The sequence below is a fragment of the Megalops cyprinoides genome, chromosome 23 (genome assembly GCF_013368585.1).
Source record: "Megalops cyprinoides isolate fMegCyp1 chromosome 23, fMegCyp1.pri, whole genome shotgun sequence".
In the NCBI taxonomy this organism is placed as follows: domain Eukaryota; kingdom Metazoa; phylum Chordata; class Actinopteri; order Elopiformes; family Megalopidae; genus Megalops; species Megalops cyprinoides.
This window is the reverse complement of record NC_050605.1, coordinates 21,394,423-21,410,949: the sequence shown is the minus strand read 5'-3', so window position 1 is coordinate 21,410,949 and position 16,527 is coordinate 21,394,423. Positions and strand designations below refer to the sequence as shown.

At 47.3% G+C, this 16,527-nt stretch overlaps 1 protein-coding gene across 4 annotated transcripts in view; it reads left to right on the top strand.

Annotated features, from left to right (window-relative positions):
- The window catches only part of srgap1a (SLIT-ROBO Rho GTPase activating protein 1a), a 93,263-nt gene that overhangs the window by 30,691 nt on the left and 46,045 nt on the right, over positions 1-16,527 (top strand). For all 4 annotated transcript variants that reach the window (XM_036518360.1, XM_036518359.1, XM_036518361.1 and 1 more), the window contains exons 2-3: positions 5,026-5,221; positions 13,318-13,480. In XM_036518360.1, the coding sequence (XP_036374253.1) occupies positions 5,026-5,221; positions 13,318-13,480 (359 nt within the window). The remainder of the gene's footprint in view (positions 1-5,025; positions 5,222-13,317; positions 13,481-16,527) is intronic.

Below are 16,527 nucleotides of genomic sequence, written 5' to 3'. Positions count from 1 at the left end.
ACACTGCCAATGTGTCATTAGTGCAGGGGTGTGTGCCCACCGGCATTGTCGAACAGGCAGCTGATTGGTCAGGTCGCGAGATGCAGCCAAGCTTTCAAAACTGAAGTCTCATGATCAAGGGAGAGTGATGCGATGTTGCGTAATTACCTGCCACGCTGTTCATTTAGTCCCGTTTTTTTCCCCCTCTGTGCATACTGTAGGCAATGTTCCCCAGCTTGAATAAAAACAGATGGTGAGGCTGCGTTTTGTCCTACATGTGCCATAGGTTCCTCACGTTCCCCTGCTATTTCAGGTGCTCTTCATCAGTTGCGTTTCAGGGAGGAATGCGGTACATTACGACCTACATAGTTTTTCAGTTTTGGTCTAAGATGAAGAATGGAGATGGAGGCTGGCAGCAGGAATTCGGGGGTTGAGTGCAGTGAAGTTGTTGGGCGTTATAAGACGTGTTAACAGGAGGGGCGATGTGTTTACCAGCAGGGGTTGGACTGTGTTGTCTTTTCTGTTCCTTTGGAAGAGTTTCAAACTACTACTGCTGAAAGAAAGAACACACATGCTTTCTCTCTCTCTCACTCTCACTGTGTCTCTCTCTCTCTCTCACTCTCACTGTGTCTCTCTCTCTCTCTCTCACTCTCACTGTCTCTCTCTCACTCTCACTGTGTGTCTCTCTCTCTCACTTTCACTGTGTCTCTGTCTCTCTTTCTCTCTCTCTCATGGCAACATAGCATTTGTTCTCTGACTTTGGTAGGAGTGAGCACTGAAAGGGATTGTGGGTCATCTCCCTTTTTCTGTAGTCTTCAAAGAGAGAGTCTGGATGCCTTCCAGTCGGGAACAAGAGGGCTTTGGTTCCAATTCAAACGTTTTAACCGATGTGCGTAAAGCACTGTCCCACATTGTTCTCAGATCCTCAACCCCCATGAGCTCAGCACTTACGAAACTCCTGGGAGCGACTGCGGTCACCTCTACACCCCCTCCACACGCCCCAAAAACATCACCTCAAAGAACCTGTTGATCACTTCCGAGCTCCCGCCGGATGGTTGGCAGGTTTGTGCCAGGTCACGGCGGCGGGCAGGTTCTCCTGTTTCCCGCTCTGTTTGATGTCGATCAGAGAGCGCTTTGATCTCAGGCACCACATGCAGATGAGCGCTGATCCGATGACATCACCGGTTCCGGAATGTTCTCAATAACAGACCATCACCTGAATCAGCGCGAGGACCCAAAGACCTGAAAAAAAAAAGCGCAGACACCCAGAGAATGAGGTTCAGGACTTCAGTACCTCTTCTCCTGCTGGGATGAGAGGCATAGATGGGAGGACGTCCAAATTCAGAACGAACATTACAGAGAACTGTGGAAATGAAACGTCAAATAGAGCGTTGCAAAAACTCCACTGTGGGTTAAAATGACACTCCCATCTGTCTATGCAGGAAAGGTCTGTCAGAAATGTGAGAAAAGGAGTGTTGGCTAATTGATTTTAACATGGAGCGTCTGCGGGAGGCTTGACACGTTGTCGAAACAGTCCTGATCAAAGAGAGGCCTCTCTTCTGCTGGAACCGTCCCAAGATGCTACGAAAGTGTGCATAGTGAAATCCACGCAGAATGTGCCCGAATGGGGGATTCGACTTGTTCTGCAGAACTCATTTAGTTTGTGTCCTGAATAAATAAAGAGGAACAAAGGGACGCAGGGGAGCGTCCAGCCGTCACTGCTGTGGGATGGAGGGAAATGCAGGACGCTCAGCAGAAACGGCCTGTTTGTACTGAACGCGTGTCTCTTTAACACCAGGCTGAGAGAGGGAACCTCACACACTGATAAATGCAGAACACTTGGTGCTAATCTTTAGCCTCAGTGGAAAAAAAAAACACACCAAATCTTATCCTAAGATTAAGATGTAAATCGCTGGTCCTGTTCAGGGTAAGATCACGTGTTTGTGTGAACCATGTGTATGAAATTATGTGTTAAGTGATATAACCTAAAATGATTCAAGTGCTGACTAAAACCATAATGTCTTGAGTGGATTTCTTTTCTACTCTTCACTGCCTAAAAGACAGGAAATAAGACCAGTCGTTGTGCGGCTTGTTTTTTTATTTTACCTTAAATTTAATTTCCAGTCACACTGCATTCTGCCTGCAACCTGTGATCAGATCACTGGCTCAGAAATGGCAGACTCGCAGGTAATTGTGCATATTAATCCTCTTTGCTCTTTTGCATACATGCCATCGCCTCTGGATTTTACTTCACCATCGTTATTCAGTGCAGTTTTTATGCGCTCTCAGGCTGAGAAATCATTCGCATTCACAGCGCTTCGTTTCCACCGTCGTTCACAAACACCGTGATCTTTGAAGTCCGCTAAGCCCGTGCGCTCACGCCTCCTGCAGTTAGGCGCCTGATCGGATTGATTGCGTCTCGTTTGCAGAAAGGAGCTTCAGCGCTCGGTGCTCCGGGACACCCCCAAATTAAGAGTGTAGCCCAGTGATTAAAGAGGGGGACACTCACACTCACTCTGCCCGCCCTCTGTGGAAGGACGGGAACGGTTTCCCGCTTCTAGTAGCACGGCAGACAGAGGAGAGTGTCGTTCGGGGGGTGGATGAGTGTTGTTTCTGTGGCTGAGGCGGGGAAGAAAGCCCTAAAGCGCCTCGCGAACAAGGGGCCCAGAGGCGGGGCGGCCGGCGGCCGGTGGCCACCTGCTGAGCTGCGAGTCTGTCTGCGGCCCCGCCCCGCCCCAGCCGCCAGTCACGGCAAACAGCAGCTAACCCCCCCACCTCCTTCCACCCCCTTTCCCATTCTAATGGTTTATTTCCACTTTTTGTGCCAGAATTACAGAGCAGCTCCTCCTCAGGGGAGACCAGCCCCGGGAAGGAATAATCCCAGTCCAGCACTTCTAATAGACTGCAACCTACATCATCCATCCACCCAGACAGGGGAGCATTTAATGCTGATTAATGAAGTCAGCCCTTTGGTAATTTTGGCATTGTGGAGCCCGTCTGGAGCGAACGTATAAATAAAACCTCTGAAGGCTTGTCTTAATTGAAGTGCTTAATTGATCATGTGTTGCTGTAGCTGGATGCCAGGATGCTGGTGAATTGGGGGAAATCCCATAAACCCCAATTAGCCAAAGCTGTGAACACCTCTGCTTTACCCCTGTCTCAGGATGGAGATGGCATGACTGTGTACGCATCGGGTTACATTATTGGCATTATTAGAAGATGCTCTCAGCCAGTGCAGATAACTATTTACCCAGACGGGTTAGAGGGTAAAATTGTGTGGTCAGGCTCATAAGCTTGACCTGCCTTGTTTGGTGCTCTCTGTGTTTGTGAGTATATGTGTGTGTGTGTGTGTCCGTGTGTGTGTGTGTGTTTGTGTTTGTGTGTCCGTGTGTGTGTGTCCGGGTGTCTGTCTGGTAGCGGAATGCTGACAATGCCTGCCTGTGAATTATCTCCCAGTTGTTTTATTTTATTGGTTTCATCTGACGAGATCTTTTGTTTTGTTCGTGTGTAATGAGGCCGCCTGTTCACGTGTGCCTTCCCTATCAGAAATGTTGTCTGTGGTGGTATTCTCAGTGGTTTCACAATGTGGGTTACAGACTCAACCGAGATCATATTTCTATCATATTTGTACATATTTCTGTATTAACATTTTGATTCGTTATTATCAATTCAGTGGCTTTGGGACACGTTCAGATCAGTTTCTCTTGTGATGATTTCTTAAGCATTGGGAATAATCTTTACATGCGCATTTATGTTCTTATGTGTCGTATGTGCACCTGCAAGAAAATTGAAATGGCATTGAGAAAGCTAAGCATCACATAAGGCTAAATGTGATTTAGGGATGCATTCATTCATGACCCGCAGTCTCATAGTCTGATTGTCATTTTCTTTGGGATAAAGAAAACGGATCGAATAGTCTGGTCATTTTAAAGGTTTTACCATTTAAATGATGCCATCAGGCCTTTCCTGCCGAGGTGCTGTGCTTCTCGATAACCCCATCAATCTCAGCCTGCCCAGATAGGAAATGTCATGCCCATATATATCTCACCTTGTAAGAAATGCATTATAGATGGCCGGGGCTCCCGTGGGACAGGCTGGGGAAATGGTCACAATACTGAGATCGGGCTTTTTTTTTTGTCAATGTAAATTTAATGAGATACCCGCGCTGTGGCAGGTGAGTTATCACATGAGGACCAGAATCTGCAGGGAGGGGGCAGAAGGCTTCAAAAATACTCATGACCCCCCCAAGACACCCCCCCCCCCCCCAAATCCCCCCTGGTTTTTTCCTCATGGCTGCTAAATGGGCGATGGTGTCAGAGTCACTCTGCCCCAGGGTCCCATCTGTGAGCCACTTTCACTGTGATTAAAAAAAGGGGGGGGGGGGGGGGGGGGGGGGGGGGGGGGGGTGGCATTCCCCTCTCCCTGCATGGTGCAGCGGTGCTCGGATATACCGAGGAGTCTCACGCCACATGCACGGAGCGGTGCAAAGAGCACAGAGCTTTTTATCTTTAAAATGTTTACCCGTTCGCTGTTGCGTGTACCTCCGGCGGTGCTTTGTATTGTGTTAAATTTGGCTTTGTCTCATTAACGTCATCTTTATGGTATTTGTCTGACATCTGAAATGGCCTATTAAAAATGCATTGTTTCAGCTGGTGGTGAGATTGTGACTGCATTTATCTGTACGCCTGTAGTGGCATTTTCTACCTCTTCTCTCTTGATTAAACAATCTCTCTTGTTTTTATACACAAAGGTAAATTATTATCTTTTACATTTCTATTACAATTGCACAAGAATTAGATTTTCTAATTTCACATTTATAAACAACATTAACTACACTGACTTTCATTTATTTATTTAGAAACCATTCATTAGTCTGCCATGAAGGTATATATTTTCCGTGTGAAGATGAAGAAATGAAGATCTGGGTGAAATACACAGCTGGAACAGGAATAGCAGTGCGTACTGTTGTAGAGGGTGTTGTGATCGCTGTGGCTTCAGTTGAGGATGACTCTGTCTCACTCTGTCTCTCCCTGGTTCTGTCCGCAGAGATCCGGGCCCAGCTGGTGGAGCAGCAGAAATGCCTGGAGCAGCAGACAGAGATGCGGGTCCAGCTCCTCCAGGACCTGCAGGACTTTTTCCGCAAGAAGTCCGAGATCGAGATGGAGTACTCCCGCAACCTGGAGAAGCTGGCCGAGCGCTTCATGGCCAAGACCCGCAGCACCAAGGACCACCAGCAGTACAAGTGAGGGCACCGTGGCTGTGTGTGTGTGTGTGTGGCTGTGTATGTTTGTGTGTGGCTATGTGGCTGTTTGTGGCTGTTTGTGGCTGTGTGTGTGTGTGTGTGTGTGTGTGTGCGTGCTTGTATCCCATCCCAGCAGTAGCCACTATTCCTGTTATGGATTTGGAAGTTGTGTTTGTGCTATCATTATTACATATTCACCAACTGGTGAAACAGTATTTCATCCTTAAAGCATATAGTAGCTCATTACCACTCCTCTTACTCACTGTCTTGCTTTGGGCATGGGTGTCCTACCAAAATGAAATTGCTTGCTGTGTGATCGTTAAGAGCAGGTCAGTGATCGAGGAACAGGTATGATGGAACATGGTGATAAGTGGGAAGCAGGCATTCGTGCCAGCCCTCTATCTTTCCCCTCGAAATGAAGTCTAAATGAAAAAGGAGGTGAGCAGGAGGGGCCGGAATGTGACCGACAGAGGGGAAATCCCGCCCCTGATTTGGTGGATATACTGCCTCTCCCTCATGGAGGAATTTACATTAAGATCTGAGCCCCCAAATCCCTACTGCCGGATGGATAAATGAATGTCTAGGCAGCTTCTCGGTAAAAACATGTTTCTTCTTAGCGGAAACCCTGAAAGTAGTCACTACAGGGGCTTGAAAATTCTATGACATCTACGCAGCGTACATTGCTAACATGCGTCACAATTGACCACATTTTAAAATGACAGCAGCACATGACCTCATTGCTGACGCTTGCTGCAGCTTACTTCACTCCTGGCTCTTTGCTCCAGGTTTCTTCCTTGAACATCAGCAAATCTCATGTCATCACTTCTGTTTCTCCACCGGGGCTTTGATGTAAACAAAACAGGTTTCTTTATGAACAGACACATCGAAACACATCAGTTGTTGTCTGACTGACTTGGGTAGAGTAAAAAATGATTTGACTTTTTACAACCTTATCCTCATGTTACGCTAAAATCATAATTTACGGGGAAAAGAATCATTCGGTATGCCTTTAAGAGAACAGCAGGGCCCACAAAGAAGAGAGGAGCTCTTTGTGGAAGAGCAGTGGGGCTTGTGTCGTTAGTGATTCACACATGCATGCTTTATGCTCAGAGTCAAAATTATTCCTCACCTGGTCAAGGTGGCACTAACGTCTCCTTTGCTGTTTGTGTTCATTTAAATGTCTGTTGCATTCTACCCAACTGCAGTTTAGCCTCATTAATATTTGCCTCAATGTCTATGTTTTCACTGAGGCATCGAGGTTTAAGTATACAGCAGAATAAGTTAGACCTAATAACAATCGTCGTTTTTTTTTTTTTTTGACATTAATAAATCACCTCCAGTAAATTTATAGTAATATCAGAGAGCTTACTCCCTGAGATTAGATGTCTGAGATAATATAAAACGTGTGACTCTTTCCTCATGTACTTATTTCCTGCTATGAATAAATGAAACCGAGATGCAATATCCTGTGCAATTCCAACGTTGACGCAACTCTCCTTATGGGGTACTAGAACGAGTACCCATATCAATAATGCCCTTCCTCAGTGGGGCGCTTGAATAAATATCCATACCCATATCAGTATTTCTCTCTCCCCCTCTCTACCCGCAGTGCATAATCCTGCTCTGTATCCCTTTCCTTTCTCCTAGTTTCGCTTTGTTTCCGGAGTGTCTGCGTTTTGGCCATGTTTCTCGGTGTTCTTTACGACGTCTGCAGTCTTGCTCTCCTTTAGGATGAGATTTCGGCCGAATGGCGGCCTGGGGAGTCGTAAGCGGGAGATGGAGAGCCTCCGCGGCCCGCCTCGGTGCTAATAAAACGCCGCGGCTCATTGTGCGATCAGCGAGCGTCCGCGTCAGCGCCGCTCCTCCGCGGTTATTGCATCCGCAACACGGCGGTTTCTGCGCTGTAAACAAAGACTTAACCGTGTAACGATTTGTTCAGGACGAAATGAGGCACCAGGCTCATGATGTTATCGGAGGAAAAAAATCCACGGCTGGCTCCTAGATACCCAGACATGGCGATGATTAAAAAAAGAAAAAACTTTGGTTTAGAGAATTTATAGAAGAGACATTTCGAGAATCCTCTTTAAGCTGCTTCATCTGCTCATGGAGGTCTCTACGTGCATGGTGCGACTGAGTTTCCTCTCAGTGAGGAGAGTCGTATGAATTTTGAGATTCAGTAAAATGGCACTCGCGGTATCGTTTCACAGCGGTTTATGAAGAAGGCATTTACATGCTATTTGCACACATGAACGCACAGGGTAAAAAGAGACGGGAACCGATGTTTGCCTTCAGATTCTGCAAATAGACAGCGCTGGGGAAAACGGAGGAATGGCTTTCGCAGCTGTTTGCAGGATTAGTGAGGAGTTTCATACAAGGCCGCCCGATGTTCTTTCCTTTTTATTAAAAAGAAATCCGTACAGTAATTCTCAGTTGAGTCAACATTTGCAGAGCCCTAAGTAGCATATTCATCCGAACTAAAACAAAAGGCACTATGACATGGATAAACCATTAGGAAGGTGGTAAACTACCTGTAAAACCCATACAGCAGAGCTGTGTGCCTACATCTCCCTTCTATAAATATGAGGTGTGTGTAAAAAGTTTCTGTCTGTGGTGGTCTGTTTTTTTTTCCTTGAATTCCATCCATATCTGTAAAAACAGAGCATCGCTCTCCTGTGTGTAGCTTACTACATTAACACAGAAACACACACTCAAATTGTTCTGTAATTAGCAGACATTTCTGCGCTGTAGGATCAGCGGACGCCATCAGAGAGCATCATTTTAAGATGGGTCAGTCTGTGAAGCACGTTCTGCGGGTTTTAATGTGGTCTGCAAACGTCTAAAAGTAGGAACACAGTACATAAATCAGCCTTGCAGCGGCTGGCCTGTTCCTTAATGTCTGGCGAGGAGCTCTCTTCCCTGTAAAACTGTTCCAGTATTCCAGGGATCTGGCTCAGAGAGCCACAAATCCATAAGCAGGGCTCCTGTGGACTGGTGTTGAGGAAAACTGAGACCGGCAGTAAATATCTCAGTGTCCGAGAGAACGGCGTCAGCCATACGCTCTTTGCTTCTTGTCTAGAAAGTAAGCTCTCAGAAGAGGTACCCTGCCAGTTTTTTGGGAAGAGACGCTGTTTGTGCTGCCGAGGGAACTGCGGGTACATGTTGACGCAGCCCTAGTTCCCTGTTCGCTAACGCGGCGCTGCGGCTTGCGGCTCCGCAGCGGGGGACAGACCGAGGGTGGGTACGAGGGAGCAGCGGGCAGAGCTTCCTGTAGCGGTCCATTTAAGATGCAGCATAAAGACCTGGCGGCCTGCTCTGGCACAGACACCTGCGCGTACCAGACCATCAGGAAATTGCGAAACATTTCTGAAGTCAAGCCGTTTCCTGTGTCTAAACCAGTGTCCTGGTGTTACATTCTTCTGTCACCTCATGGGTACAGACCCACCTCATTAATACAGATGGCCTGCCACATCAAATCAGAATGCTGCATTCTCGGTCTTGCTTAGTGGCAGGAGAGAGGTGTGGATCCAGAGAAACAGTCCTGCAGTATCTTTATTGGCACCACTCGGAAATCACAGCCACACCAACGGTTGCTGCCCCCTTTTAAAAGCCTGAATTTATTCATCACCGTAGCATCAATAGGTTTTTAATGGGCGTATTTTACGAGGTATGATAAAAGACGCCATAACGCTGGGCGTCGCTCTGGAAGGATGTGCTGCTGGTTGCCAGGCATCGGAAATCAGTAGCTGGACAGTGAGCACTGGAGGTGGAGTTTTATTCCAAGATAAAATCCAGTTATGAGAAAACAAAGATAAAAAAAAAAATGAATGCTAAATAGCTACATTGTCTCTGTGCTCCTCTTCCAAGCTCTTCTCTTTCTTTCCTCTTTCTTTCCATCTAAATGTGTCTCCTTGTTGTCCCTCTCTGTACCTGCACCCAGTGGTAGACGTGGAGGGCAGTGGAGCGGAGTTTGACTGGCAGCACTTCCTGTGAACGGCTTCCTGTGAAGGACTTCCCGTGTGGACGCTTTCTGGTTTCTCCTCGCCAGTGTGCTGGCATCAGCAGCTTTTTTGTCCTTTGTCCCGTGGTTCATTTTTTTCCCCACAATGCACTTGGGCAGAGACGGTGGCACGCGCTCAGGGCACCGGTAGGGCTGTCAGATCTGCTTCCAAGGAGGGCAGGGTTCATCCGTGCATTGTGCTTATGTGCAGAATTGAAAAGGCGGAGCAGTGTGTGTGTGTAGGGAGTAACTTCAGTGTTCACATGCACAGGGGTGGTCGTGGTGTTGTCCCTGGGAATAGCTCGTAAGACACATGCCTTTGCTATTTCCCATTTGTGCATTGAACCTGAGTTTTGAACACCCATCCAGCCTTCTTCTATGCCACTTTTAGGATCAGATTTTGCTTGTAGTGATGCAGCATTAAATTTAGTAAAATGCTCCAAGACAGCTTTGAAATCCCCACACTGGAACAGTTACCATTTGCAATGGCTTACATCTCTAATCCCATTGCCAAACTTGCCAATTGTATCTATGCAAGTGTGCTGCAGTGAAAATCAAGTGTCTTTATCAGTGTTTTCACAACCAAGCGACAGCACTGTGTTTTGCACTACAAACTGGTGTTATGCTCAAATAAACTTTGAAGTTTGTCTGCATTAAGCAGTGTGTGTTGTGTAGCAAAGAAAATCAATACCACACCATCATTATGTTGCCAGGCTTCAATAAGTAATTCTCTCAGTTGGTAAAAAAAAAAAAAAAAAATCAGAGCCCCAAAGCTGATTGTAGAGAAAATAACACATTGGTGGATATTAATTTCTCAGGGAATGATCCCTCTCTGACATAACTACTGTTTTGGTCAGATTCCATCCTGATATTTGTCAGCTGGTGTAAGTGTTGATTATCATCCGTGGTCATAATAAGATAATTATGTTGCAGTGATTGCACTCTAACATGTTTTTTTTTTTTCATTTTGTTTTGCTGGTTGATAGACCTTTTTAAATGGTCATGGGGAAAGCCTGCTGCTAAATGTCAGCAATTATCATGGAGCAATCTTACACAATTAAATCAATATTCACTGGAAAATAATGCAATTTATTAATTCCACTCTGATCATTTCATCCACTTTAATTTTTTGGCTGGTCTTCTGTGTCACCATTAGGACCTGGCTTACTCCCCCATCCTGGATTTTGGAGGAAGTGACTCTTTGCCTCTCCCTGACTGTGTCACTCTCTATCTCACTGACAGCCTTCTCTGTCCAAGGCTGAGGGAACTGACTCTCTGCCTCTTCCCAGCTGCCTCTTCTCTCTGAGGCTGGAATACCTGGCTGCCTTAGAGGCTGAGAAGGCCCGAGATTCGAGTCTCTCCCTTTTTGTGGTCGCCTCCTCTCTCTGGTGGCTGACCCAGTTTATGTTCCAGGTTGAAGCAGAGGCTGAGAGTGTGTTTCCCGCCCCTAAGTAGGGCATCGAACTTCCAGGAGTTGCTTATCTGCAGGGGGCTGTGTTACCCAGAGCCTCATGCGGACAGCTCTGCTGGGATGGCAGGTAACCTCGTTATCGAGCGCGTGACACAGCGCAGAGGCATTTGATTTATCGGACGGGTTCTGTTCATTGAAAGGCTTTCTCTCCTTCTCTCGTCCACTCGGAGACCCAACCCCCAGGTTTGTGTCAGATGCACCTTTGTTTCTTCTGCATTCTAATTGCAGAGGTGTGACCGAGCACGACCCATAATGCACATCGCTTTCGGCTGAATTACACAAGCATAAATCTTTGTGAGTGCGAGGCCCATCCGGTGCATCTCCTGGTGAATCGGGCTGGGTCATTCACAAAGCCTGGGCCTGATGTCTGCGTGGTGAAGTGAATCTGAAATGAGAGTGAGTCACAGCACACAGCCAGCAAAGCAGGGATCTGAAACGCACTGTTATCCAACCCACGGTCACAGCTGATGTTATGAATCCGTGTCCATTCTGACTCTCACCTGCTGTGCCCACCTCCATTTTGGCTCTGGTCTGGTGTACCTACCTCCATTTTGGCTCACTGATCTGCTGTGCCCACTTCCATATTGTCTCTGTCTTCCTGTACCCACCTCCATTTCTGCTCTGGTCTGCTGTACCTACATCTGTTTCGGCTCTGAGTATCCATGTTCATTTTGGCTGCACTGTAAGCTGTGAGTTGTGTGTATGGCACAAGCAGATAGCAGGATCATGGAGAGTTGAAAATAAAGAGACAAACTGCCCACTGTTTTATTCACTCATACCCAAACACTGCGGGGTGGGGGTTGCATTAACAGCTGTGAGTGAGTGTGCCTAATCTCCCACCACCAGGCAGTTATACCTTTTTTATATTTAATGTTTTTAATTTTCCCGTCACATGCTGCACACATTGCTTTGATGCATCGTCCAGCTTTTAGCACAGCTGAGTCGGCGGTTTGATTTACGGAGACATCCCCGTTAGCCCTCTGTGACCCGCGTGCGTGCGCGAGCGTGCTTTTCATTTTGCCCTTGTGTGGTTTCTGTCTTTCGTCCAGCGAAGTTTGTTTCCTGTTTTTCCTCTGATATCTCGGGGAGTTCAAAAGCCGCGTTTTTGATCCGTCAGGATGTTTTGCTGCTCTGAGGTTTGGTCCAGGCGCTTGCGGGTGACGTCAGACAGCAGCGGGTCAGGGTTAGGAGGAATGGTGCGGAGCTTCACCTGTTGTGCTGACACGTGGTGGGCCAGCTTTCCGCCAGAGCTCAGAGACAGGACGAGCCGAAAGGAGAGCTTCCATATGGTTCCTCTACCCAGGGAACGAAGCCCCTTTCCTCTTCCTGTGCCCCCAGAGGACCAGGCATGTTTTCAATTAAACTGAAGAAGTCGATCCACTGGGCATGCTTACCAAGTGTCAGAAATCTTCCCCTGTGTGTGTGTCTGTGTGTGTGTGTGTTTGTGTGTGTGTCTGTGTGTGTGTGCGTGAGTGTGTATGTGTGTGTGTGTGTGTATGCGTGTGTCTGTGTGTTTACTGAAATAATGACATACACAGCGTGAGTGTGTGTTTTGCCAGAGGTTTTTGTCCAGGTCAGCAATTAGGTTATCAGTGTTTACAAGCTTCACTCTGACCCTGAAGAACTTCTCTGGAAAAGCTTTTGCAGAGAGGGACAGGCCTTTGTTTATACACAGTTTAACTAAATAATGGATTGGAGTAAAAATCCAGTTCACCAGAAAAAAAAACATTGTGTTGGAAGTGAAGGAGGTGTGACGTGTTCACCACGATGTCCTAAATGTTTGAATAAGAACTTCAAAGACTCAATGAGCCTCAGACTTGATACACAGAACACTATTGCTGGACATACGTGGGGGAAATCAGAGTGTGTGTTCTGGCCTGGGTGCTGTTTGCCTTCCCAGTCCTGTACGTAAACCAGCATGTTTCACAGGGACTGGCCAGATTATGTGACACGCTGTGGAATGTTCTCACACCGACACACTGGAAACATCAGTAGCTGGGTTTCAAGCTTGCGCTGACAGCTACTCTCCCCTGCTGCTGTGAAATGCTGGAGAGAAGCGAGGAATGTGCTGTTGGCTGTGGCTTCGTGCTTCAGAACTGTGAGCGCTCCACCGAACCCGGCAGGCTCTGTTGAACACCCTCCAAAGAACGCAGTTGGGAGTTTGTTTTTAGGTTCCTGACTTTTCCCTTGTTGCGAGAAGTCAGTCCGGCTCAGAACGCCGCGGCAGCTATGCCCCAGAAATGTCTGGGACGCAAACCCTGAGACGAAGCCGCGTCACGGCCGTGCCGCAGTGCCTTCACTCTGCCCTGGGTTTGCAGTCCCCGGCTGTATAATATAGGCCGTCTATCGTCAGGGGACTTCTGAATACGCTTCTCTACTTTTGTGATGCAAGCTGATCCACTTAAAAAAAAAAAGGAAAAAAAGCTCCTCAAATGTGGTGTTGCATGGAGAATCTGGATGACAGAGCTGCTGGCTGCTGAAGTCTGAAACTCTCAGGACAGATGGCACACAGCTCGCAGAGGGCAGATTCCAGTCAGCTCGGCTCTCCTGAGTGCTCAAACAAGGTGTGACAGTCCCTCTCTCTCTCTCCGTCTCTCAATCCCGCTTTGTCGTTCTCTCTCTCCCTAGGAAAGACCAGAACCTGCTGTCCCCGGTTAACTGCTGGTATCTGCTGCTGAACCAGGTGAGGCGGGAGAGCAAGGACCACGCCACCTTGAGCGACATCTACCTGAACAACGTCATCATGCGCTTCATGCAGATCAGCGAGGACTCTACGCGGCTCCTGAAGAGGGTGAGAGCCGCCGACCCCACGCTGACGCACCGAAATCTGCATCTGTAGCACCCCAAAATCCTCTGCCTCTGCCCAACATACTTTCCTCTGGTGTCTTGTTTACTGGGGCTTGGTTCAGACTGCTGCTCCCAGATAGCTTATGGCACCTACAGAATGCAAAGAGCTGCAGAGTTCTGAGCACAGCTCTTACAAACTACAGACTGTGGATATTCTTGAGGGGTTTGGCCAGAGGGTCCTTGTACAGTAACTGGCTGTTCCAGACAATTCAAGTCCAAATGATTGCACTCGCAGTGGAGAAAAACAAGGGTCTTGCAATGATGATGGTTTCATGGGGCAGCATTGTAGCAGGCAGTACTGTACCCTTGGGCAAGGTACTTAACCCGGAAATTGCCACAGTAAATATCCAGCTGTATAAATGGATAACATATAACAATTGCAGCCTATGTAAACTGCTCTGGGTTAGAGCGTCTGCTAAATAACAATAATGTAATGTAAAGTGGTCGTAAAGATGGATCATTGATTCCTGAAGGGACATGGGAACAGGAAGTCAAAGAGCGCAGTTAATGTCCGCTGACGTGAGCAGTCTGCTGTAAGTAACAGACCACATGTGGCCTGGAGAGGTCTCGCACATGGTTTGCGCCAGGACTCCTCCCAGCCCACATTGCTTGTAGTGTCAAGAGCTTTAATGAAACTGAGTGTTCGGTTATTAATAGAACTCTCTTTTAAGCCCTGCAGTTTTATGCAGATACCACTTGGGGCTGATCTGGAAGTAGGATAGAATGAATGACCACAAGTTGAACAGTGTCACTAATTGCAGGAATTCAGTGTCTGGGAGGGCACCCAAAGGCCTGGTGCAGTAGCTAACAGAAGGGGTTTTGTTAGTAGGTGGAGTCAGTCAGGCCAGAGGGGCTGGTTTATGTAGAAATGAGCTCACAGTGCTTACTGTTCCCCAGGTCCCTCAAAGGCGACCGAAGCTTCATCAAAACAGAGCAAAGCCATCTGCCCTCGAGGTATGACGAGGCGGCCGCAGGAGATAAAGGAACATCGGGCTGCCGCAGCACAGAGGACCTGGAATCTGATAAGGGCTGAAGCTTAAGAGCATCCAAATTGAACTCGCTGACGTTGTGCCCAAAATGACTTTGCCGCCTTGGTTTGGTGTTTGCTCCACCGCAGTGTCAGCACACTCCACCGGAGGGAACAGGAGATACGCGTTGTTTTCGGTCGCTCAAAAAAGCCAATTTGCAGGCGAGGAGCAGAAACCGCGGGAGAGAGCAGGTTTTGAGGGTGGTGTTGATAACCTGCTGTTTCCTGTGAAGTCGCACTTTGGCAGGATGTTGCGGTATTCGAAAACAGAGAAATTTTCCAATGTTTCTCGCTTTCCAGGCCAAAGTCCACCAGCACAAATGAGCCCTCGTTAGCTGGTATCAGTTGCATTCTTCATAAGTGATTCATTGGTTAGCGGCCAGGTTAATGAAGCCCTCACTGGGGCTGCAGGTCAGCCTTTTCGACCCGAGTGGTGTGAATAGAGAGAAGGCCAGAGAAAGGTTAAGCTTGTGACAGCTGGTGGTGGTGTTGTTGTGAGAGAGGCCTGCTGTACGAGTCCCTGGCAGCCTCATGGAGTGGGCCTACAGCAGCAAGACAGGGCCACAGGAAGATCCCGCCCCTGACCCCTGGTCTCCGTGGTTACCGCGGGACATTCATAGCTTCTTGAGGGAGGCAGCTGCTGTCATTTATGTTAAAAGCCCATTGCTGTTTGTTTTTCTTGGTATTTATTTCAACATACTCAGGTTTTAAAATGCCCATTGAAAGCATTATGGAGAAAGTGCGGGTCCAAAAAATGTAGGGTACCGGCTAGGGCAAATCACAAATGAAGACAAACTTTATGTTTGGGTTTTCCAGTCACAGATTTCTGTTTGTCATTATGTACACTGTCCTGCCACAGTAAAGTGCCTTTCATTTTTCCTTGCCTCAGAATGAAGACCTCACTGCCGATGCTGCATGTTACTCAAAAGCCTGGAAACGGACTTCATCTACTGTTACGGGCTTTTCCATGTACTAAGATGAAAATGCTTTTCTTGGCTATTGCAAAAAAATACAAAAGTTACCACAGAAAAAAATTTTGAACAGAATTTGCCTTTAATCAAATATGGAAAGTGGTGCTTTTGAGAGTTTAGCATGTGGACAGATCCTATCGCGTGTGCCGTGTTTCGGTTTCCATTATTCATACAGATTGCTCTTTGTTTTACTCCGTGGTGTTTTATTTATGTAAGCTACATTTCCTTCGATTCGCGGGATGAATTTTTCAGGCCGTAAAAGCTTCAGCTTTAACTCTGCAGTCGTGCTGCTGAAGTCGGCCCATCCACAGGGTTACAGGACGCCTGGAAGTACACGTTTCCTTTAGGACGGGCGTTAGCGTCTGTTTCACAGCCGAAGGTTATTGATGGAATACAGCTTCAGTTAAATGTGTGCTGCTTATTTTGTTACAAACCGCATCGGATATTTTATTCATGAAGCATCCGCTTAAAGTTCTCAGTTAGCTGTGTTACACGTGTGTGTGTGTGTGTGTGTGTGTGTGTGTGTGTGTGTGTGTGTGTCGTTCCCCTGATTCTCACTTAAGTGCCACGGTGTGTTTTGGAAAGGGTTCCAGGTGAAACGGTCTTGGTGGTTGATTTAATTAGCGTGATGGTTCAGTGCCTTGTTTTGTTTTTAATTAGCCCTGTTGACTTACCGCCTTACGTCATTAAGCCCGTGGCTGTGGAGGTGTGGGATATAGCATGTTGTAGTGTGGGTGGGTGAAAGGCCTTTTTTTTTTTTTTTTTTTTTTTTAAATGAGACATGCCCCACTACATCTCACTGCATGGCCTTGGTGCAGTCTCTCTCCTGAAGGATGTAAAACTCCTATTAAATCAATGGCCCCCCCAGGCGCTGCGGTGACCCCTCTGGGCTCCATTAATTTTATGACGGGGCTCTCTGTAAATGGCGGGTTCTCTAACAGGGTGCAAATTTGTGGGGGTTTAGATAATAAATCATCATTGTTTGCCATCAGC